Source organism: Acanthopagrus latus, chromosome 19 (genome assembly GCF_904848185.1).
Source record: "Acanthopagrus latus isolate v.2019 chromosome 19, fAcaLat1.1, whole genome shotgun sequence".
Lineage (NCBI taxonomy): Eukaryota > Metazoa > Chordata > Actinopteri > Spariformes > Sparidae > Acanthopagrus > Acanthopagrus latus.
Window position 1 is genome coordinate 8,804,071 of NC_051057.1, and position 23,178 is coordinate 8,827,248.

Genomic DNA, 23,178 nt, shown 5'->3' on the forward strand with positions numbered 1-23,178 from the left:
CCTGCTTTCCAATTCTTGTACATACTCTCTTTTGCTCCTTCTGCGACATCACGCTGTTGTGTTCGTCCATTGACTCCAACATCCGCCCTGCACCCAGCACAGGCAGCCCTCTGTTTGTCCATTTTGATCTCACCCTATTCATCACTTCTTCATCAGCTTCAAGCATTCGACATGTATGACGAGTATTATGGCTGAGTGGACCCGTGTAAACTGAGAGAAAAGAAATGAGCCTGTTGATTGCCATTCAGTGAAATAGATTAAAGGTAACAAATATGAGATTTGATTGTGTGACGCAAAGGGTGGATACCAGAGTTAGCTGGTGCGAGGCTGTTTCATGGGCTGCTGGAAGTCAAAGATACGTTCAGAGGCTTTCACTGAGCATCAGTCTCTCAGGTCAGTAGACTTGGTGTTGGTGTCTGACCGAACTCAGTTTAATTCAGCAGCAGTTCCACCTCTGACTGTGGACTTTAACCGAGGCCCACCACGTTGTCTGGATGTATCATTTCTCTGGAGGGCTGCTCTCCTCGAGGTGAGCTCAGTGTTGTTAACATTTTTAACAGCCGTATCGTTATCACAGGAGAGAAGTCAACTGGATTACCCCGTGGTGGAGATAAATCAATGCGCTTAAATCGTGACTGCAAATGAAATAATGAGCTCTGAGGATTTCTCCGTTAGAACTAGTCAGTGAGACCGGTCAGATGAGTGAGCAGCCTGACGACGGGAAACGTTAAATCAAAGAGAGAGTCATGGCTGGTGAACACAGTCCAAATAGACTACCAAAAATCAGAACCCTCACTGGGAATCAGTTTGTGACTACAGGGTGTTCAGGCATAAAAGGAAGGAGATCTTAGTATCAAAGTTTCTGAGCATTTCTAAGTGTGTGATAGACAGTCCTCTTAATGTCTTCCACTGCTCAACAGATGGTGGTTACGTGCTAACTGATGGTGCAACACACCAGCAAAGGGAAGGGAAGGCGGTGACAGATGGAGAATTAAAATAGATATCATCAATGCTCATACTTCCGAGAAGAAATCTGCTTTGAAAATGTTTTATGAGAGCGAAACAAAAAAAAACAAAAAAACAAAACATTCAGCGTCTCTGTTAAACCTCAGAACAGAAACAAACTTCTCATGGCTCCTTTAATTCTCACCAGGCTGAACAAACGATGGTGTTAAAAACAGTTGAGTGATGCCTCATCCTACACTTCTGGTTTGTTTCTGACTTGCCGATAAGGCAAACAGTGGAAATATAACACCTTTTTGTTTCAGCAGCATGAGTGGCCCTTTCTCCGTCGATACCCTTGAAAGATCCCCTTTAGTGTCATCGAAATAGCTTCATAAATCAGCACATTTGCTTTTTTTTCTTTGTTAAAACCCTCGAAACGTAAAGATTTGGTTTGACCTGCCACGAAATGGCTCAAATCAGGTACGCAGCATAAGTAAATGGATAGCTAACAGTGTCCAAAAGCTGATTCAGACGAGGGAAGGATAAGTGTCTGAGAGCAATCTGTATGTTCAAGAAACATTTTGGGAGGATTTTCACTAACGTCACTGTGTTAGAGTTGAAGAAGTCACTTTAAGGAGCGGCTGTGATGAGGAAATGGAAAGTTGTGCAATGTGAAATGAGTTTGTATTCTTGTATATCTTTAAAAGTTAGACGTCGACGGTTTACTTGTCATATGAACAAATATTCATTCTGTGTTGTTTGTTTCGTACGACTCATTTAGTTTCAGATGTTATTTCAGATTGATTTGATGATAGTGAGTTACGTATGGTGAGCACTGGGCCAGAAAAGCTGGAATATTCACGCTTTAAGAGTTTGATGATAAATGAAATAGAAACAGAAGGCTTGATAAGTATTCACGTCTTACTTCTTTTCAGATATGAATTATTTATTTGTGTTGTTATTGTGAGTTTGACATGCATTCCACTGATTATTATTATTTACTATTTTGTCGTTTTTATATTTTTGGTTTATAACATCTACAAAAATGAAAACATGAATATAAAATCTTAAAGAATCGATTCTGAGTGATGGACGGGAAACGCTGGACCTTTTGTTCCAGGCAAATTAAGACACGGCATACAGAATGTAAAATTTGCATTCTATGTATGAGAGCTCAGGGGGTGGTGTGGCAGTTGGGGTGAGTAAAGTCCCATGGGAGACGGGGGGGGGATGTGGGCAGCTCATCGCCTGCAGCATAAAGGCACCACAGCAATGAGGACTTACACGACCAAGCATAACTGACATGAACACTTCGGTATGGAGGATTATCAGTGACTCGGGTTTTTGTGTTTCTTTTTCCAAGCTTTTTATTCCCCTGATCACCTCAACCAACATTTGCACCACCACCGGAGATGAATAGAAATAGATAAGATGTATAACAAGTAAGATGAAGAGCCTCTATTCTCTTGAAATCTCATCTGCCCATGACCAGGACTTTCTCTGGCATTAGGCTATTTGCATGTCATGCACAAGAGATGCTGCCCTCCTGTGGAAACAGGATGTAGTGCATATTTGCATGAGACATGAATCCTTCGGGTACCTGAGAGTCATGGATCAGTCCTACAGAACCCCTGAGAGGCGAGTGGGAGTAAAATACGCTTATGACTTAACAAACACGTGATAAAAGAGAAAATTCTTTCTGTGTTATTAAAAGTGTCCTCCCACCTGTTTCACAGGTGAATAAAAATAATAATAAGGAACTCAGAGAGCTTAAACTTCCCCTCAAATGTTCCTTTTGCCTCTCTGAGTTTCCGTTCAGTCCGGTCCTTTGAGTTCTGAGAAGACTTTTGGAGATGTCTGAGGGAGGTTTTGGGTTCACTGGAGATCTGGAAGGTAAATGCCCCGTGGCCTCTAATTATATCAGGACATTTCTGTAGCAGCCTCACAAAATAGCAATGGTGTCTTGTACCATAACAGACAGAGATGGCGAGAAACACAGATGCATTGTGGGCACACTGATGTCTCACCTCGAATCTGACCTTGCGTATTTGAAAAAATTAACTTGAAAAATATAAGGTCGAGACATGTGACTTATAAGGTTTGTCCTAAAAAACATTGGCACAAAAGATTCAAAACAACGAACGCTGTAATGTGGGGGTGTTGTTGCGTAATCCATTTGAGCATGATGCCTTCGGGGCTGCCAACGGAATCATGGTTATCTCAGTGGGGACAGTGATTACACATTTGTTCTTGTTACATGCAATCATAAGGAAAAAATACAGAGATCACTACCACTACTTAATATAGAATCTAATAATGTCGAGCTGCTTTCTCTGAACATCGTCTGAACAACAGAACAGACGTTGAAGATAAAAGCCTGGTACTCTGCATGTACATGTTGAACAGTGTGTGCTGCCCCCACATGAATGTATGGATGCTGTGGGGGAGCTGATTCGTGGTTATAATGACTATAAAACCAGCAGCTCCGGCAACTCTAAACGCCTCTTGTAGGTCGGCTGATTGATAGAGTGGCTGACAGAGAGGCAGGTAAAAGGATCAAGGATAAGGAGACCGTCCCTGATGGACAGACATCCAGCAATCAGACATTTCAGGGCCAGACAGGGGAAAGAAAGGCAAGAAACTGTGCTGTATTAGGAGCCACTCAGGCTCGGAGTGAAATCCTGAGAGAAAAGGGACAAATGGGCAACCGGTGCTCTCTCGCTTTGGCAGCAGATATTTCATCAGTCATGTACTGAAGCAGTAATCCTCTCCCACACCACTGAGATCACACCGCAGAGGAACAGCGTGTCCAGCACTGTGATGCCTGTTCCTTTTTTATTTCCTGTTGATGAAGGCTGAGCTTCTGTAGGTGGTGCACTCTGTTTGTGTCTGTTTACCCACCTTTATGAGTCACGCTGATCTGGTGCTGTATATTACAAAACAGCCTGCTGCTGCTGCTGCAGACTGACATGTTAAAATCATCTTCCTGTGAGCTGGGACGGAACAGAGATTAGTTTGTTTTTTTTCTTTTACAGCACAGATGTGCAGTTTGCAAGGTCCATTTATCTGGATATACTGTAGCCTCCACTGAGTCACAGCTGTGCTTTGTTTATGGCCTAAGACACTGGTGGATCAGAGCAGATATTTCTATAATTACATTGTAAATGATTATTTTTAGCATCATCAGGCTAAATGTGTTGTTTGCAGCCTTTGAAGCGTAAGATATTAAGAAAAGTCTTATCTTATTTATTAGGCCAGATACTCTGTAGCCGTGTCAAGGACATACACTGATGTTTACCTAGTTATCTTGGGGAAAGCAAAAACAAAACGCACACAAAAAAATGCAGATTTGATCGATGGTGGGGAAATGACTTCACAAGAGTCCTAAGAGTGGAAGTTGACTCACAGGCGCTGCTCTGTGTTGTGGGTTCGGGAGTTTCAAACCAAACCATACAAACTCTTGTATGCATTTCTGCCATTAGTTTTGAGATGTGTTTCCCCTCATAATTTGATATGAAAGTATTTAAATCACGGATACTTATTCTATGGGACAGGCTTACATTTAGCAGTCAACCTAAAGTTGATGTTACTGTATATCTAAATGATTGTGTTGTGCTTTTGTAAATCCCTTTTTAGTTTGAAATATTTTCTGAAAAATTCATATTTAATTCATCAATTATTTTAAAAAAATCTTCTTACTTTGTAATTTAGTACAGAGGTAAATCTTTACTCATTTTAATTGTACAAATATTTATTAAATAATTCAATAGTTTGTTTCTGTTTCTGTGACTCTAGTGGTGCTCCATATCCACTAGGCTACAAATGATTCTTGCTGAGTGTTTGACAGATATTATAAAGTAAATATGTTAAATATATGAAATGTATGAAATGTTATAACTTTTAACAGGGATAACAGGTATTTTGTCTTCTTCCAAAGTATTGGACAAATCAAAATTATTCTCTTGGTCAGAGGAACACAAAGGTTAGGACTGACGGTTTTGGGAATTGTGATTGCAGTAATGTTCATGGCAATGCATCCAGTTGTTTTTTTGAGATATTTCAGTTCGGAAAAAGCTGTGGACCACTCAACCATTACAGCCAGTACATTGTAAATCAGTATGCCTCAGTTACACTGACATTATCTGGTATGAATCGAGGCCAAAGGAACCTTAAAACATTAAATCACTTATGAGGGTCAGGTTTTAGGTAAATTTCTCGATTCAAAGTGCTGTCTGACTGTAAAATTCAAGCCAGACGTATCTTTATGACTTCCTGTTCTCAAGAAATATCGTCATCCTGAAATGTTTTTTTATTGATCCCACTTTAAGCCATAACTGTACATATTTCCCTTTCTACACTACTATCGATCCAGGGAAAGATGACTGCAGAGCATAAATCCTTTTTCACTATAGCGCTGATCCCCACATACTGAATACTGTACATGGAGTTCAGCACAACACTAGAAGAGAAGATCAATTGTCATTCTGACAGGCTTTAAGCACATAGTCACTCTAGACGGTGTACACTTTAAACTTTCTGGACAGGTTTGGGGATTTCAGCGGACGGCAACGACATGCAGCATCCAGACTATTTCCAATCTATATGATCCAGAGCTGTACTTAGTTGTAAATGTCATTCTTACTCTGCAGCTGTGTATTTATTTCCTCAAAATTTGACTTGGGCAGCCTCTGGTATAACAGCGCACATTAACAAAAGCATCAAGCCATCTTTATTATAAGGGTGGCACCATTAGTAGACTTTATTTTTCGCGCCTTAGAACCATACAGCATCTATAGTACCATAGATAAAACCAAGAAATAAATAGTGTGTAATACTACGGTAGCACATTAAAAAGGACACACATTAACATGATACAGGTATAGTTTCCATTAGTGGATAGGGATTTTAAAATGGCAGATGTTACAGTCGATATGCCAGTATCCAAGCACATGCATGACAGTTGGTCCGCGTGTCCTCTGTGTGTTCGCCTGTAGCAAAACATAACATCAGGTCACATTTATTTGGCATTATAATCCAGTCATCAGTTATAGTTAAAATAGGTTAGTCCATGATGAGCTGCTTCTGCTAACTCATACAAACAGATAGCGATTTGATAACAACTACTGTTTCGCCGACTGTGTCTTGTATTTGCCACCATTTAGAAGAGTTTTGGCCTCATTCGAGCAAGCATGAATTCTCAAGTAAATGTTCAGCACTGTTAGCCTGAATGGCATGGAATTAAATAAGGTTCACCTATCCTGTGAATAAAACAGTCCCAGCAGCTCAAGTGTAAAAAGTGGACGCTTCCACATTGACACAGAAACGTGTTTTATGACAGTTCCCGCACCGTCCTCCTCCCCGTCGACGGTCGGGCCCAAGAAACTGACTCCCTGTGTAGCTGTGGTAGAAACGCTGACAGTTTCTCTTTGTGTGTGTGAGTAGAGTTATTCTGTGTGGAAGAGACGGGACCACTTGGCATCCGAATCCTTTTAAAAAACGGTGCAACAATCAGAGTCCGTTGACAGACAAAAACAAAATCCCCCGACCGACCAGTGGCCTGTTAAGTTTTGATGATGGCACGGGTTACCCTGCCTCTAGCCGTCCAGAGGTTTTCCCAGATACACCATGGTGACTTCAGTGTTGCCGTACACTGCAGACACAGCAGGGTACAGGCAGGCTTTGGGCAGTCCACGAAACGCTACTCCGAGAAACTCAAAACCCCTCTCGAAGGCTAACGTCTTGTCATCCATGTCTAGAATCACCCGTATTCTTTCCCCGATCTGTGGACAAACACAATTACACCTTGCTGAATTACAAAAAACACAGTGAACACACATTTTCAAGACAACAGGAAATATCTCTAACGAAAATCCAATGAGGGTACAGATGTTGCTCAAGCTCCTACCTGATATTTTGGCGCGTTGTTACACTGTGGGAAGTTCCCGTTGACCTCTCCATTGTGAAGCAGGTTGTTGTCGACCAGGTTCCAGCCCCAGCTCTGGTCGTCGCTGCCCAGCAGGGCCACATAGCCCTGGCACTGCATGGACGCCCGCTTCGTGGCAATGCCTATCACTGCCACTGTGCCAAGAGGGCCCTCCCACCAGATCTCCCAGGCGTGCCTCCCTTCCGAGAAGCCGATCTTGCCACGCGCACCGTCCGTGCTCTGGGCGATGGGGTTGCGGTGCAGGGTGAAGCCGTTCTTCTTCACGTAAACATTGCGGGAGCAGTCATGGGAGCTCAGACCGTGTTGGTAGGCCTTGAGCTGTGCAGGGTGAAAAGACAGGGACAACAGATTCGAAGAAGTTAACCTAGTGTCAACATGTCAAAAAAAGCATTTTTAAAAACATGATTTCAGAAATGTTGGGTGCTGCAGTTCAGAGAAAGGCCATCTCATTGTATGTGTTGGGAAACACTTCCTTCTATAGATGCCTGCATAAGGAATGCGAGAGAGACATGGTCATGGACTTTGAGCTTTAAGCTTCTGTAAGATATTTCACAATTAGTCTGATAAGTAAACATTTATGGCCAGTATTTGAGATAAATGTCACAATATCTTATAATAACAGACTCTACCTCTATGGAAGTGATATGAAGCTGGGGTAACATTTTTCACTCAGTTTAAATTTTTATTTTCCATGCTCTCTATATGAGCTCCAACATGCCCTCAGGAACTTCCACGGGGTCCCATGGAAAATAAAGAATTATATCATAACATATTTTCCCACAGAGAGCCCAATTTAGAGGCTCTGCAAATAAATAAATAAATAAATAAATAAAAAGGTTCACTGTCAGTGGGCCTATAGTGTCCCTGCATATGATGCCAAACAGTTATGCAATAACAAACAGCACACTCACAGTTGGATCTTGTAATAAATAAACGGGTCCATAGTCTAAAGCTGGTTAATAGAAAGAAAACATCACCTAGTTTAGCCTGTTAAATTGTATCCCCAATACTTTGGCGAGTCAAAACAACCTTACACCAAACCCCATTTAGAATCCGGCTACTTAATTCGTGCTTTCGGCAGACAAATGCACTTATTTGCACATTGCTTTGTATTTGTTTACAAAAGACTCATATGTCTTCCGGCACACACTATCGTATCTTATTGATTCATTTGGGGACACGGTGTTCCACCCTCCAGGTGTTGGTAGAGCAAAGGTACTAAACAGGCTGATTTTTGAATGGAGCTTCGTCCAGCCCGAGAGCACGGCGGCACGTCGGAGAAAACCTACTTTCCCCTTGTAGGTGGGCAGGTTACACAGGATGTCAGACCGCATAGCTTCATCGCTCAGACTCCGGTTGCAGAGGCTGCGCCACACCTCGCTGTTTTCATCCGCCAGTATGTTGTTCCAGTGCCAGCAGACCAGCGAGCAGCGCATCAAGTCGGAGAGCTCCAGGTAGGAGAAAACATGCTCGAGGACCCGAGCTGGCAACCGCCCGGCCACCCCTGCGCCTCCTCCGGCTGCAGCAGCGTAGGGAGAGCCGGCGGAGCTGCAACTGGCTGCCGCTGCTGCGCCCAGACAGGAGGAGCCTCCTCCTCCACCGGCCGCTCCAGACATTGTAGCCCTGCTCTTCACCGACGAGACCAGCCAGGCCAACAGCTTCACCTTACACCGGAGAATGGTTCCTAATATGAGTCAGATAGCAACATTTTACCGATAAAACCACATATAGGTCGCTCTAAATCACAACAGTATGGACCCCACTCTCCCCACTCCAATGGCTGAATGGAAACGATGCGTCAAGGTCCTCGAAGACCAAATCCATTTAATGTCCCACTGCAGCTTAAAGAAACATGTGAAATAATTTGCAGAAGGGTTGACAACAGTGGTTCTCAATCAAAACGGCAAACCCCAGCGTTGGTCCATTATAAGGTGAAGGGATGTCTTGATCAGATTAAAATATTTTTTACTTCCTGCAAGGACCACGTAGCATGCATAATAATAAGCTCACAGAGGATTGCCTCAGCGTTGCAGTGTAAAAAATCTGAACGTCAAAATTCTTGCAGCGTTTAAGTGTCATTTAGCTACTGTGTGGCAGTAAACAGCATATTGGAAATTATATTTAATAAAAAAAGGCATGGTTACTAATAAACCATTTTTATCTGATCTGTTACGTCTTTTCAGTAGGATTCGTAGTCGTTTTAAAATATCGCGCTTTTGTCGGGGAAATAAAATACATTTGGTGAATAAAGACAAACGCGTACATATTAAAAGAATAATAGTAATCCAGGTACAGACAAGTGTCTTTTTTATGTTTATATTTTTCATGTTTGTGGACCACGTGACCGTACACGGAAGTGACGCGGAGTGCTCAAAAGAGTTCAGCAAAGCATCTGGGAGCAAAACACCAGCTAGCTTAATTTCATTTTACACCGGAGGACCACAGGAGGGGACTAACAGACGGTCAAACAGTCAACAGTAAGTCCCGCTCGGTTATTGTCCGGATAGAAAAGACGCGTGTGTTGTGTTTTGTGTCGGGACAGGCGTCACTGCAGTCACAGCTGTCCGGCAGCCTGCCTCCTGTGCTATGCGGCCTGTTGACAAGCTGTCCCCCATCTGGCTGCTGTCCGGGGACAGTCCAGTGGTTTTCCGCGGTCGGACAGGTGATTAGCAGGTCAGTCGGCGCGGCCGGACCAACCTGCAATGACGAGCACGGTTAGCTAGCGACGGGCTGTGCAGCTGGCGAGGCTTGCGGGCTAAGCTAGCTAATGACAGGATAACAAAGCCCCGCTGCGTTCACGTTCACCTTTCAGAAATTCTTCCACTTAAAGGTTGCCATCTTTGCAGGCAAAATGAATACCGTCACCTTTAAGGAAATATGCGAACACCTTGTGATAATGAAGACCTGCCGGGCCAACAAGCGAGCCAAACCACCGCGGCACTATATTACGAGTATTTAAAACGACCAACTTATTAATATCCACTTTGTGTTTTCGGGAAAAGAAGATGACGATGAGCCTACTAAAATATTTATTATCGACCTAACTATGGGTGCTCACGGTTTGGGGATCTATTTCCAACGTGAAAATGAAATGATTAGTATTTATTCATCATATTATGTATTGTAGTGTGTTTTAATTTTTAAATTTTTTTTTAAAGGCTAATAAATAGATTTTTAGTTCGTAGTATTTCTCTCCGTATCCGCACAAGGTGCTACACTCTACTCACCAGGAAATCACGTCACAACAGTGGTTCCATTGCTTTGACTGTACCACAATGTTGTATGGATGTTGTTAGAAGTGCGTTTCGGTCTGTGTTGTAATTCCCCTTGAATAAGCGGTTGTAAAGTGATGTCATGGTGGTGATTAGGCCGCCGCTAGAGGGCAGCGCAGTGACGTAGCTGGAACCAAGCGTCCCAGCTAATGAGCATCATGTGGAGCAGAGGTCGAGCCTGTCTGGGGCTGGATCCTTAAACACTACCTGCGTACTCACCTCATCTGTAGTCATGTCGCGCTTGAAATATCTAGCTCCAGTAGTGGCTTGGTGTAACAGAAGTATAGGATTACGACAGGAATACAGCAGGCAGCAGGGTTTGTCTGTGATCCTCTTGATCCTCTGCGACTACAAAAGAATGTATGGGCTGCCATATACAATAGACCTGAGCATCTGTAGAGAATATTATAAATCAGAGACAGGACTGACCGATGAGCAGGACTGAGGGAATCCGGCGCCATTTAAAATCTGTCAGCGTCGTCAGCAGCATGGATTTATCGACACACGGCATTGTTGAACTGCTGATATTTCAGAGCCTTGGTGGGTCAGGGAAAGGATCAATGAGCCAGGCAGACTAGACTCATTTATTCGTCTGAATAGGGGTCGACTTAAGTGGGACCAATAAGTGTCGGTCCCAAGTTTGCAGTAAAAATTAAACAATCGAAGTTTCACATGGCCGGTGATGACATAAACCTTAGTACAATTTACTCAAGTACTGTTCATAAGGACAATTTATCGGGTACTTTTCTTGAGTATTTCCATTTACTGCTGCTTTACACTTCCTCTCCACTACATTTACCTGATGCATTTAGTCACTAGTTGTTTTTACACATTCAAATTGCCTTGAATGGCCTGAACGATATATTTGTTGGTCAGTTTTATTAGTAAGTACTTACCTATTTATAGAAAATAATGCAGAAGAAGATGCACAGAGTAATTAATTAGATTCCCAGTGAAGTTTATTGTTAACTGGAAAATAGCCATCCTGCATTATGAGTGTTTAACAACCACATTTCAGGGATCTTTCAAAAAAAAGATGCTTTTATGAATATATTGTGTACATCAGAAAATTGTCCAATATGTCCATATTAGAATGATTCTACTTCCTAGAATTGCCATTGGCATCTGTCCCAAAACTCACATATCAGTCAGGTTTTAGGTATAAGGGTTAGATTTCAGCTTTTTCATACATTGTGTAGTACAGAATGATACGTTGCAGGTCCACATTGATACATCTAGTGCTACATTATGTTGACACAAGGAAAAACACGAGACCAGTTCCCACAAAATGGTGGAATCCAGTTATGAGTGTGTGAGGAGAGCACTTATAAGATGAAAGCAAAAATAAATATCTGTTGTGTGCCTATGACACAGACAGGTCATCTCTTTTAGGCCATTTGTAGTCCTCACTGTTGTACTTGCCAGATAATTATATCATATCCTCATTACAACGATGCATTTTTATCTATTCAAATTACCGAAATGTTAAGAGCTGTCCGTGGAAAGTGCCGCCATGGTGCCTTATTTATATCATTTTTTTTATAAAGAGATGTATCACATATGGTTTTTCACAGGACAGAGCTACTTCAGCGTGACAGAGTTGTAGCTGATATAGAGTATAGATCTTCTGGGTGAATCTAGCACAGATTGCTTTGCCTTTTTTAAAAACACACTGATGAGCTTTGCATTCATTTCAAATTTGCATGTTCTTTTTCTTCTTTCAGCATCTCTGAGTAGGAGGCCATAATGAATCCAGTCTACAGCCCTGCGTCAACAGGGGTCCCCTTTACCAACACTAAGGGCATAGGCTATCCAGGTAATTTAATGTTAACGCAAACATTCTTGATCCTGAGTTCAAGAAAAGTAAAATGTGCCAATAACTTTTTGTTGTTCTCTTTTTGGTCATCCTAGCTGGATTCCCTGTGGGCTACGCTGCTGCTGCTCCCGCATACAACCCCAATGTCTATGCAGGGGCCAACCCAGCCTTCCCCAGTGGTAGGAATGAACTCTGCATGTCCTAACTGAACATTACTCTAAATTCAACGATCATCAGCACTAACTTAAATTGTCCTCCTCTCTTCAGGCTATGCTCCGGGCACTCCTTTCAAAATGTCCTGCTCTCCCAACACAGGGACCGTCCCACCGTACTCCTCCTCACCCAACCCCTATCCTGCTGCTGTTTACCCAGTCAGGAGCACCTATCCCCAACAGAGCCCCTACGCACAGGTCAGTGTACTGTTGAAGGGCTGCAGATTTTGGCTCTTGGTTCTGGTGTGTTACCCAAATCTTCCTGAGGACGGTGCTATAATCTCAGGTCCACATGTCAATTCCACATTGTCACCATGACGTTTTCTTCTCTTTATCCTGTCACTGCTGCTGATTCAATTAAATTGAATAAAGTCATTGTTAGTTGATGTTTTTAGCCTAAAACTGTTTTTTTTCTGTGATCCAGGCATTAATACCTTCACAACAGCAAGGCACCTATTACACACAGCCTCTGTATGCGGCACCGCCTCATGTTATCCATCACACAACTGTGGTCCAACCAAATGGGATGCCTGCCGCCATGTACGCCCCACCCATCCCTCCTCCCCGCCACAATGGTGTTGCCATGGGGATGGTAGCCGGCACCACCATGGCCATGTCCGCTGGTGAGAATTTGTTTCCATTTCTGCATGCATCGTGTTTTATAGGAATGCCAAATTTGAGGTTTTACCTTGGTGATATTGGGCGATTAACAGCTTTTTCCTGCCTCAAACTATTGTTTTTTAAATGGCCCAGTAAAAATCAAGCATCAGTTGACCTCGAGTAGTAACTAGGATTAAAATGGAGGAAATGCTTAGCTTGTTTCCGCACTTTTATTCCCACTAACATGACGCACATAGTTTTAAAGTAAAATCTTCCAAATACAGCTGTTGCATTTTAACAATCTCAGTTAATCTGGACCCCATTCTTTGTTGTAAAAAGTGTATATCATATATTGTACACTTCAATCTGTCTTTGCTTCTCAGGAACCTTGTTGACAACACCATCACCAGCGCCTGTTGCTCCACACCAAGTCACGATGCCCACATATCGGCCCCCTGGCACACCCAGCTACAGCTACGTGCCCCCACAATGGTGAAGAGAGGGAAGCGTGAGTATGATGTGTCAGTATTTAAATGCTGTTAATCAGTCTAACAAGATTTTTACAAACGTGTCTTTATAAACATCAGACAGACTTTCAGTTGATATTTCTGCATGTTGTTCTCTCTGCAGGTCAGAAGATGGTAGATATGCATCCACACTCTACTCCAGTGTTTTTTGCTAGTGGTGAAGACCTGCGCCGCCAGTGTCTGCAACCAGTTACTCTTCTTCCAGCATAATGTGAATCTAAAAACCCAACTACATAGAAAGAGGCCCATTTTGGATAGGAGGGGGTGAAGAATAGGCCCATTCCCATGACCCCTCTTAATGGAATAAGGCTGCATTCCATGTCACACCCCAGCGCCAGCACCTCGACAACCTGCTGCATATCTCACATCAAACAGCAAAGCAAATCCTCCATGCAAACTTTTTTTTTTTTTCGTGGACCGTCATGCAGGTTTTTATAGCTTAAACTCTTAAGTGGTGAAAAGGGAGTTTGGAATTGTTCTTAGTTTTGTTTTTTAATTTGGGGGATACATATGATGTTGAATGCATGTGTATATATAGATATATGAAGTAATGCTAGCTCAATCTACCTGCTGTGACAGATGCAAAATCAACAAAAGGCACACATCCAAAGGAACTAAAAGAGTAATAATCTGCAATGCTGAATCACCAGTGACCATGTCTTACATGTGAAAGAAGAAAAGACTAGAAATGTTTGTTCATGCAAAAACCATACCTGCACAAACAAGTGCAGAACAAACTGTACTATTTTCACTGCTTTGTGTTTTGGTAAGTGACGCTAGGTTTTTATTCTTTCTCTCAGTGATGCACTGTATGCATTTTGTCTTTCCTTTTTTGTATTTTAAGAAAAAGATGGGACTTTGCATTTCCGCCTCTGACTGACGGCCTTTCCAGCACTTAATCATTCTAAGTCTTATATTTTTTCCTGCCCTGTCTATATTTTTTTCTTTTTGTTCTTTTTTTTTTTTTTTTTATTAAGGAAAGGTGTATCAGCTTTTTCAAAAGTGTGGAGCAGATTTTGTTTCCTGCTTGAAACATTTTGGTGTTTTAAACTATTCACTTATTTTAGCCGGAAGTATTTTTGTTTGGGAACACGTAGAGGGAGTCGTTGGAAATCATTTGCACCCATTTGAGAGTGAGTGAGTAGGAACTCTGTGTGTGTGTGTGCGTGTGTGTGTGTGCGCGCGTGTCAGTCAAAGAGGATTAAAATAGAAACCATTCAAAATGGTGCCATATAGTGCGACACGCCTAGAGTATTCGACCTGTATCTCACAGTAATCAGTTTGTTCTTAGGTAGGTCTGAAGCACTACATCATGACATCACTGCTAACTGTGGACATATTAGGAAAACATGCTCTTGTTAAACTCCATTTGTGAATTTCACTACTGAAGCAAGGCACTAATTCAAAACAGTTTATGAAGATATCTGACCTTTTACATTGCTGGCTGTTTTACCTCAAGGTTCCAGGCTAACACACCAATATCACTGTTTCAGACATGCTTTTCTATGTTGCCTCAGTCACCTCAGTTAAATAATATGTTTTGTAAATGTTATTTTTGTGATTTTGGTTCTTGTTTTGTATTCTTAAGAAAGACCAAAAATAAAAACAAATATAAGGATGATAATCGTTGTTCTTTTCCTTTAATTGTGTCATTTCTGTTACTTCTTAATCTGAACAGTACGTGCCTGACAGTTGTAGCGTGTATAGAGCATAAACTGTAGCGTCTCCTGCATATGGGCCTAAATAGACTTTCCAGTGGAACTACTCAGACCCACCTGCTCTCAATCAACACCTAACACAGCCATTGACTCACAGCAAAAGTGAGCTCCTCTACCCCATGCACAGACAATACCACTCCTCCTCAGTGCCCAATACTGTAAAGCTGAGTTGACTGTGAATGATACAGATGTACCCTGTTACAAACACATGCTAGAAAAAAAAAACAACTGTGCATTTGTGTAATCCAAGGCATATAATGACTGGGACCAGAAAAAAAATACTCTCTGTTTATTGAATCCCATGAATATTTTACAATCCCAAAGGTCAGAACATGAACAATCTGCCCTGTATGTCATAAAAGCAGAGTATTATGCCGGAATTGTCTTAATGTTGTTGGTAGTTGTAGTGAGTTAATAGTTACAGTGGCAAGTAGTAGTTAAAAGAAGAAGAAGAAGAATTTGCATTTGCACTGGAGAGATGATGGCAATTTTGTTAGCGTTACAATGGGTTGAGGAAGTGAGACTTTTGAGAATGGAAATATGCTCTGATTCCAGTTCTTCATTAATCAGCTTGAAGAGTAACAAGTCAGATGGCAGACCGGATGTTTTAATAGAAATGCAGCAAACATTATATAGAATTCAAATGATGGGACTAAATATAATACTTGTAGGGATACCAGCACACATAGGAAGCAAAGGAAATGAATTTGCTGACAAATGTGCAAATGAAGCTACAGAGCTGAATCACATTGACGTCACAGTTCCCTTAGTAAAACAGAAATGAAAACTTCAGTCAAGTGTAAATTGAAAGAAAGGTGGCAAAAGCAGCGGGAAGAGGAGAGAACAGGAAGGTGGTTATACAGAATTCAAAGAAAAGCTGGCATGATGAGAAGCACGGGGAGAACCCGAAGAGAGGAAACAATAATATCCAGGTTACGCTTTGGTCAAACAAGATTAAACAGTACTATTCAGGAAGATGTGAGTTTTGCAATCAAGAAAAAAACTTTAGAGCATATTATGCTTTACTGTCCAGAATATGATGCTGAGAGAAGGGAACTGATATTGAATCTTAAAGAAATTAAGATGAATTATGATTTCCGGGATCTTTTACAAAGAAGTTCTGGGGAGAGGTGTTATCCTTTTTTGTTTCAGTATCTTAGGAGAACACGCTTGATAGAGAGAGAATATAATTGTGTTTATTTTTCTTTGTTTGTTTCTTTTTTTCTTTTTTTCTATCTTTCTTTTGTTTTTGTAATTTATTATTGGAAGTCAGGAATATATAGTCCCAGTCCATACTCCATACCAGTAGGTGGCGGTCATGCATTAAGACGTTATTTGTCAACCGTCCGAAAACATGACGGGAAAAAAAGGAAGAAGAAGAAAAAGAAGAAGACTTCCCAGCATACAACACGGCGCGCGAATTTGGATTTTCTTATGAAGTCAACATATGAATACTGCTGAAGCTACTTTAACATGTTTGCCTAACAGTTTATCACTTAAAAACCTCTGCCTGTCTCTTGGACTTGTTTGTGTGAGTCTTGTTCATTTTAAAAGGCTACAGCCGCTACTTCTGTGTAGTATACCGAGTTAATGTTCGCGTTTGTTGCTTACAAAGTAACGTCAATGTTAGTTTGTTTACATCCAGGAGAGGCTCATTAATGCACATAACGTTACCGACGCTCATTTATATCTCCATAAAAAAAAAAGAATAATACAAAGAATTCAGTGTTTTTGAGGTGTGTAGTGTGTGTTATACAGGGGCTTTAACGATATGTCAGTAGTGACTGTCACAGTGTGTTGAACTGTAGCGAGATGTAATAGCTAAAGTTACCCCGCTAGCATCCGCCGTGAGTTTTATTAAAGTTACTTTTCCATTTGATCTATATTTCGGAACATGACGGGCACAAGCTGAGGATACAGATAAACAAAAGCCAAACTAAAGTGAAAAGTGATGTAACCGTTCACATACATGTACACAAGGAAGGACAAGGGTGTGAAGAACATTGGTCAACATCTTATTAATGTTCACTATGAAAGTTTGTGAAGGTTGAGCTTGTAGCACGCAGTAGTACGTATATCCATCGAGAGACCAGCGTGTTTTTTGCTGCAGGGCTCCTGTGTTGAAGCAGTGACTAAACGATGAGCTGCCCTGACCTGAGCAGCGGGGCGCCCAAACCAGCTGACCTCTTTGAAGACCTGTGGAGGCAGCTTGGAGAGTGCCACCAGAATACACTGCGAGGTAACTGACCCTGATGTATGTAGATGTGAAGTGAATGTCTTTGATAGTTCATGTAGGTTATGCTGACATCAGACACTAAGATTGAGTTGTTGTTTTTTTTTTTCTTTGTGTTACACACTGCTGTCTTCAGAACTGGAGGCAAAAGTGAGCAAGCTGAAAAAGGACCGCTGTTTGTGAGTAAACTGTGTCACTACCTTTTGTAGATATGATGATCATAATAACGTTGGTCATTTTTTAGCCTGGCTTCAGACTTGTGAACAAAGTTTAGTCTCGTCTCTATTAGTGACCTGTAATTGCATTTGTTTCCTGCAGAGATGCTCAGAGGCTTGAGGTGTTTTACAATCGCAACCAGCAGCTGAAGGAGCAAAATAAAACCCTGCAGGATGCTGTCAGCCTCCTGGAGGAAAGGTAACTCCCTCCACAGCAGGTTCACTTTGTTGACAACACAGTGTGCTACAAATACCAGCAACTATGTTCGCTTCCTCCAGGCTCCGTGCAGGAGAGTGTGATCGATGTGCCATCTTGGGGGAGAACCTGAAAAATAACCAGGATGAGAATTTGCGCCTCGTCGCCAAACTTAGTGAGTCTATTCATTGTTATTATTCCACTGTCGGATGGAGTATTGACTAACCGCTATTCAGCACAATTTGTATGCAATTTGTAGCATTCTCATAAACAACTAAAGTAGATGGGGAGTTTAGGAGTTAACATTATAAATGTTAAACAAGTTATTGCATATTATATCATCCATCTTTGCTCACTACATCTCAGCCTTTGTTACCCTCAGGTTCACATATACAAAATGTTGAATTATCAGTTACCTTGTTTGTCTCAGCAATGAGAAGTGAGTAACTGGTGATTATCAGTGCCGACTGAAAAAATCCCTATCGTGCTTCCTATCCATGATGTGTATTTTTACCTTTTAGGGTTGGTTTACATTGGCTGCACCAGTTTACCACAAGATATGACGTCTGGCTGTTGAAGAACACAGTGTTATTCATTGTGATGTGTGTCTGAAACACTGATGCGTGTCGTTTGTTCCCCAGAGAATGAAAGAAACAGCCTTGAGGATGAAAACAGAAAACTTCACACTGAACTGCAGAAACTGAAGCTGTCTCGGTAAGCTCTTCGTTGTGTTAGAGTCACATTTTGTCAGCGAAATAAAATACATGGAATTTTCTACTTGTGATCAACAGTTTTTTCTGTAAAAGCTGACAAGATAATTACATATACTTTAGGTCTTGTAGTTAAACTGAACTGTACATTTCTGTGATTTCACTTCTGCTATGATTGCAAGTCAGGTTTCATCTGTCCTTCATACACCTCTGTTGGGTTCAGGCTCATGGCTTAAGTTCAGTGAGTTTTTAGGCATTGGTGTTTTGCAGTAAAGTTTCAGTTCCCAGTTAAGCATTGCAGGTGTTTGTTTTGATCAGCTCAGAGCTGAAGCGGACGTCATCCCCAGAGCCAGAAGACGGCATCATCCCAGACTCACCAGTCCTGCCCAGCTCGCTCCCGGTGGCAAACAAACTGAAGAAACGCAAAAATGTCGACACAGTGAAGTACGTTCGCTATGCAGAGATGCCTCTACCACAGGCCAACAACTCGCTCTTTAAGGGTCAGTCTGCTTTACTGTTATCAGACTTTTAAGTCTCATTTGTAATCTGATCACCAATCTGAAGGCACTAAGTCCTCTAAACATGTGTACTTCTCTTTTAAAGAACTGAATAAGGCAGGGAATGATGCCACAAAGAATCCGGGAAGAGCAGAAGTGCTTGTACCCAACACATGTGAACTGGACATACCCCAAATCTCAAGTATGACCTCATCTGCTGTGCTCCTGTATATGATCATTTTTGTTAGTCTTCCTGTTTAAACATTAATTCTATTTTGAGGATCTAGGAGAGCAGGAATTTGAAAGCTTATTAATTAGTACAGCCATTAGTACCCGTTTGGTCACTAGAAATCATAGATGAGCAGTGGACAATATCTCCACAAACACACCCATCATATCAGTGATGTTCACATGGTAGGGCTGGCATTGTTGTTGCCTAAGATTATATTCTGCTGTTTGTTTTAGCCACCTCTGTACTGTAAGATTGGCAGTTTTCAGTTGCTCAAATTCTGTTATTGTGACATGTTTTTTTTTTCTTTCAGATGATGTGAATCTAGATGCTGAAGAAGCAATAGCAGAAACCTGTGTCCTTGAACTTCTTGACAAGCCTCCCATGGTAAGAAGGGGTTGGACAGGTGTAAAGTCATGAGAGATGCACTACTTATCACAATGTATTTCTAGTCCTTTTTAATCAATATCCTGTCTCAGGATCCTTACACTATTTAATGGGTAATGCCACCAATTTTCCACATTAATATGTGTTCACAGTTTTGGAAAAATGCAAGTATAAAGCCTGTTCAGTAGTGTTATAGCAGTGCAATGCTTGACCTGTGGACTGCTTTTCAAAGCCGAAATTCAGCTTAGCCGTTTCAGTGACATCACTGGAGATAACTTATCAGAGTACATGCAGCTTCCTCCAGAGTTGCTTTTTAAGAACTGCTGTTGGGCACTGAAATGTATTCACAGATTGCAGACTGACTCTTTACACACTAGCATACACCCCAATACACAAAGCGTATTAGATTTCCAAACATGTCCTGACTGTGTGACTCATTTGTCATATCTATTGCCCTATTTTTTAAGTTTTACAGAAAATTAACTGAGATTGTCACCTTTTTTCTTTTTTTTTTTTCAGAGAACTAAGACAACTGCCGGCCATCAAAGCAGCTCAAAGTCTCCCAGGCATCGTGAAGTTTCAACGTAGGACGACATCAGTTGTGACATAATCATCTGCAGACTACTGTGCCAACATATTAACTGTGCCAATATAGCAATTTGTATGTAGTGGATGAAATGATATAAGAATTGAATGGTGCAAGTGGTAAGATTCTTAGGTGAAACAATCAAAGATTTTACTAGGAGTGTGGACCTACAATAAGAAGTAACAGATTTGAAGTCTTGTTATGGTGCCACTCCTTGCCAGCATGTCCCTCTGGATCAACCCTTTTGTGGGCCTGAAAACCTGCTGGCAACCAAAAGCTAATGACAACACCACCCCAGTGCTCCAAGCTCCCAGTCCAGCACACCAGCTGTTCACAGCAGTTACTCTGTTGATATGTTGCCCCTTACTTGTTTGGAGTATGAAATTCAACATGTGGCCTTTTATACATATTGCACCTTTTTTAAAACCGTTTTGTATGGAATTTAAAATGCATGGCACTGATCCACAACCTTCAACCCACATGAACTGTCTTAGCTTTCAGTCTGCTAACTACAATACAACACTACTTTTTGATTGCTGTCATTTATCAGCTCCCTGATACTTTCGATTGAATTTTGCTCTTTACTCATGCAGTCAAGCAACTCCAGTAACGCCTGCCTTAAGGCGCCATCGCTCCTCCCTTTTATCCACGCTGATCCACAGTCCAGACTCGACCACAGAAATATCCCCATCCCTTCTCCCACATGTCAGACGTTTTTCAGAGGACCACTCTGTTAACCGAGCAAAACGGAGGAAGGAGGAAAATGAGCTGGAGGTGCAAGAGGAGAACAAAGATGGTGAACAGGAAGGGGTGGACAAACAGGAGGACGGCAAACATGAACGGATTAAAAGAACTGCCACCACTGTAAGTAGTCAAAGGAGGAGCCAGTGGCAGCTGTGACAGTGCGTGACAGCTGTTGACAATGTTGACAAAAGAGTCCTCCACTTGGTTGTGAATTGTGATCACTTAAACATTTAACAGGTTCAGTCATCTCAACCTGGGATTTCCAGCCAAAGGCCAAATGTTTCCTATACAAGTCCTGCTTTCAAGAAGCCTAGTATTAGAGAAGCCAGCAAGGATGGTGGTGGGAAGAGAGGAAACCCACCGCAGGAGCTGAATGCCTCACTTGACCAACATGGAGGAGAACATGGTAAGAAGAAGAAGATCAACCTTTTTCTGATTGTATACCATCGTATTTATTTTTCATTATTGATAGAATAATGTGTTTCTTCTACTAGCTAACTGGAAACAGAAAGTGGAGCCCATGTGGAGCATCGACCCGGCAGTCGCCCTGTCCATGTATGACAGCGAGTGGAGAGGAGATGAGGTACAGTCACAACCCCATCTACAGCAGCAGTCACTGGGCTCGCACAGCTACAGAATGCTGAACAGGATTTTAGAAGAGTCCCTTTCTTTTGAAATACAATTTAATCTTTCTTTTATTTTTACTTGTGGTCCGTCTTAGAAATGTTTTTGATTGACATGTCAGAATATGAACATGAATGTACATGAACAAAGAGGAAATCTGAACTGACACGAGGCCATTTGTCTGTATGTTTATGTTTTAGGAAAAGGAAGAACAGCAGTTTCATGGAGAACTGGTAGATACAGACTGCACCTGGGTCAGTCACAGCTTGCTGCAGGGTCGGGGGGAAAATGCCAGAGACAGACGGGACAGCGTGTGTGGTGAGGGTCTTAAACACCTATATGGATATTTTCCATATTTAAAAAAGAAATTGTTTCATAAAATTTAAGTTTTAGTTACCAAAACTCTATTTGTATTTAGATAAGAGGACAACATGCAGAGGAAAATGTCTTGCAAAATTTCTGTATACATGGGAATTTGAATGAATAATAATTTTCTCCTTTTCCGCTGTTCAAGGACTCGGTGAGAAGGCGAATGACAGTTTAGACATGATGTTTGACACGACAGCTTATGGGGAGTACAAGTCCTACAACACTCCACGGTTAGGCCAGAGCCAGCCCTGTGGTGGTGATGATGACGACGATGATGATGATGAAGAACAAGAGGAGGAAGAAGGTTGGCTTTTAGATTTAAACAGGCTGTGTTCGTCATCGTGTAATTTGAACAGTGTTAGTGTTTGACATTAGTTATTTCTTAAATTTCATTAAATGTTGTTTATTTAATCTCCCATATTAGAACAAGATCCTCATGAAAACACTATGAGCCAAATGAAAAAGAACAAAGCACAGTAAGAAACACTTGAGTTTTCTAATCAAATAGAGAGAAACATAAAAAACAAAAAAAAATCCAATCTATTTTTCTCTTTTTGGATTAGACACCCGACATTTGCACATGTGGCTGTAGTTCGCAAGAAAGACGAGCGAAGAAAACTGAAGGGCACGACCTGCAAGGAGTGTGAAGTTGTAAGTGTTCAGATCATAAAGCACAGTAACACTGACATGTCTTAACACTGAGCCAGTTTTTCAGGATGTTTTTTTCTTTTCCCCAACAGTATTACGCTCATCTCCCGGAGGAGGAAAAACAGAAAAAGTTGTCTGCGTGCTCCAGGCACAGATTTCTGTATATTCCTCCTTGTACCCCTGAAAACTTCTGGGAAGTTGGATTCCCATCGACTCAGACGTGCATCGAAAGAGGTAATTAAGTGATTTCTAGTTCACCCCTCCATTAAGTCATAGTGCCATCATGAAAACTGAGATGCAATTGTCTTAATAGGTTACATCAAGGAAGAGACGAACCCACAGGCACGTTCTCGAAGAAGACAACCATTCAATGCTTTATTTTCCCCAAAGCGAAAACAGCAGGAGAGCTAAAAAGAATGTTTGTCTCTTTTGAAGTATTGTTGGGATTTGTCCATTTTATAGAAAAATAATTCAGTATATGAAGAACAGGCTTGTACTAGGAGTACAATGAAGCTCTGTTTATACAGTTACCTTATTAAGAATGTTGACCCTCTGACATGTTTTTCAGTTTCAAATCAACAATTCCAATTTGCTGTCTGTATGTACAGACTCTTGGCATTTAGTTTGTTTTTGTAAATAGTGAATATGACAGAAATACTGTGTTCTGATAAATAAAAGTGAAGAACTTATCCGTGGAGTGACATAG

At 41.5% G+C, this 23,178-nt stretch overlaps 3 protein-coding genes across 5 annotated transcripts; 2 read left to right on the forward strand and 1 right to left on the reverse strand.

Moving 5' to 3' along the window:
* Positions 1–5,673: 5,673 nt before the first annotated feature.
* On the reverse strand, positions 5,674–10,232 carry fbxo45 (F-box protein 45). Its single transcript, XM_037079277.1, has 4 exons — positions 10,117–10,232; positions 8,179–8,573; positions 6,851–7,207; positions 5,674–6,725 (listed from the first exon to the last, which is right to left on the reverse strand). The coding sequence occupies exons 2-4, from the start codon at positions 8,503–8,505 to the stop codon at positions 6,540–6,542; spliced, it is 870 nt and encodes a 289-aa protein (XP_036935172.1). The 5' UTR covers positions 8,506–8,573; positions 10,117–10,232; the 3' UTR covers positions 5,674–6,539.
* Positions 9,217–14,940, forward strand: fam168b (family with sequence similarity 168 member B). Of its 3 annotated transcripts, none has more exons than XM_037079279.1 (7): positions 9,217–9,366; positions 11,886–11,977; positions 12,073–12,156; positions 12,245–12,387; positions 12,614–12,812; positions 13,173–13,310; positions 13,420–14,940. In XM_037079279.1, the coding sequence occupies exons 2-6, from the start codon at positions 11,908–11,910 to the stop codon at positions 13,283–13,285; spliced, it is 609 nt and encodes a 202-aa protein (XP_036935174.1). In that variant the 5' UTR covers positions 9,217–9,366; positions 11,886–11,907; the 3' UTR covers positions 13,286–13,310; positions 13,420–14,940. The 3 variants fall into 3 exon arrangements, with proteins under 3 accessions (XP_036935174.1, XP_036935173.1, XP_036935175.1); XM_037079278.1 differs by having other exon boundaries at positions 9,218–9,366; positions 13,173–13,297; XM_037079280.1 differs by lacking the exons at positions 9,217–9,366; positions 13,420–14,940 and adding an exon at positions 9,412–9,562 and having other exon boundaries at positions 13,173–13,297.
* A 1,468-nt stretch (positions 14,941–16,408) lies between these two features.
* On the forward strand, positions 16,409–23,161 carry rbbp8 (retinoblastoma binding protein 8). Its single transcript, XM_037078953.1, has 19 exons — positions 16,409–16,565; positions 17,145–17,273; positions 17,404–17,446; positions 17,586–17,681; positions 17,762–17,853; positions 18,320–18,392; positions 18,707–18,888; positions 18,992–19,087; positions 19,428–19,501; positions 20,021–20,085; positions 20,681–20,951; positions 21,069–21,237; positions 21,326–21,414; positions 21,656–21,773; positions 21,970–22,128; positions 22,249–22,300; positions 22,388–22,475; positions 22,565–22,706; positions 22,786–23,161. The coding sequence occupies exons 2-19, from the start codon at positions 17,174–17,176 to the stop codon at positions 22,881–22,883; spliced, it is 2,007 nt and encodes a 668-aa protein (XP_036934848.1). The 5' UTR covers positions 16,409–16,565; positions 17,145–17,173; the 3' UTR covers positions 22,884–23,161.
* Positions 23,162–23,178: the final 17 nt, after the last annotated feature.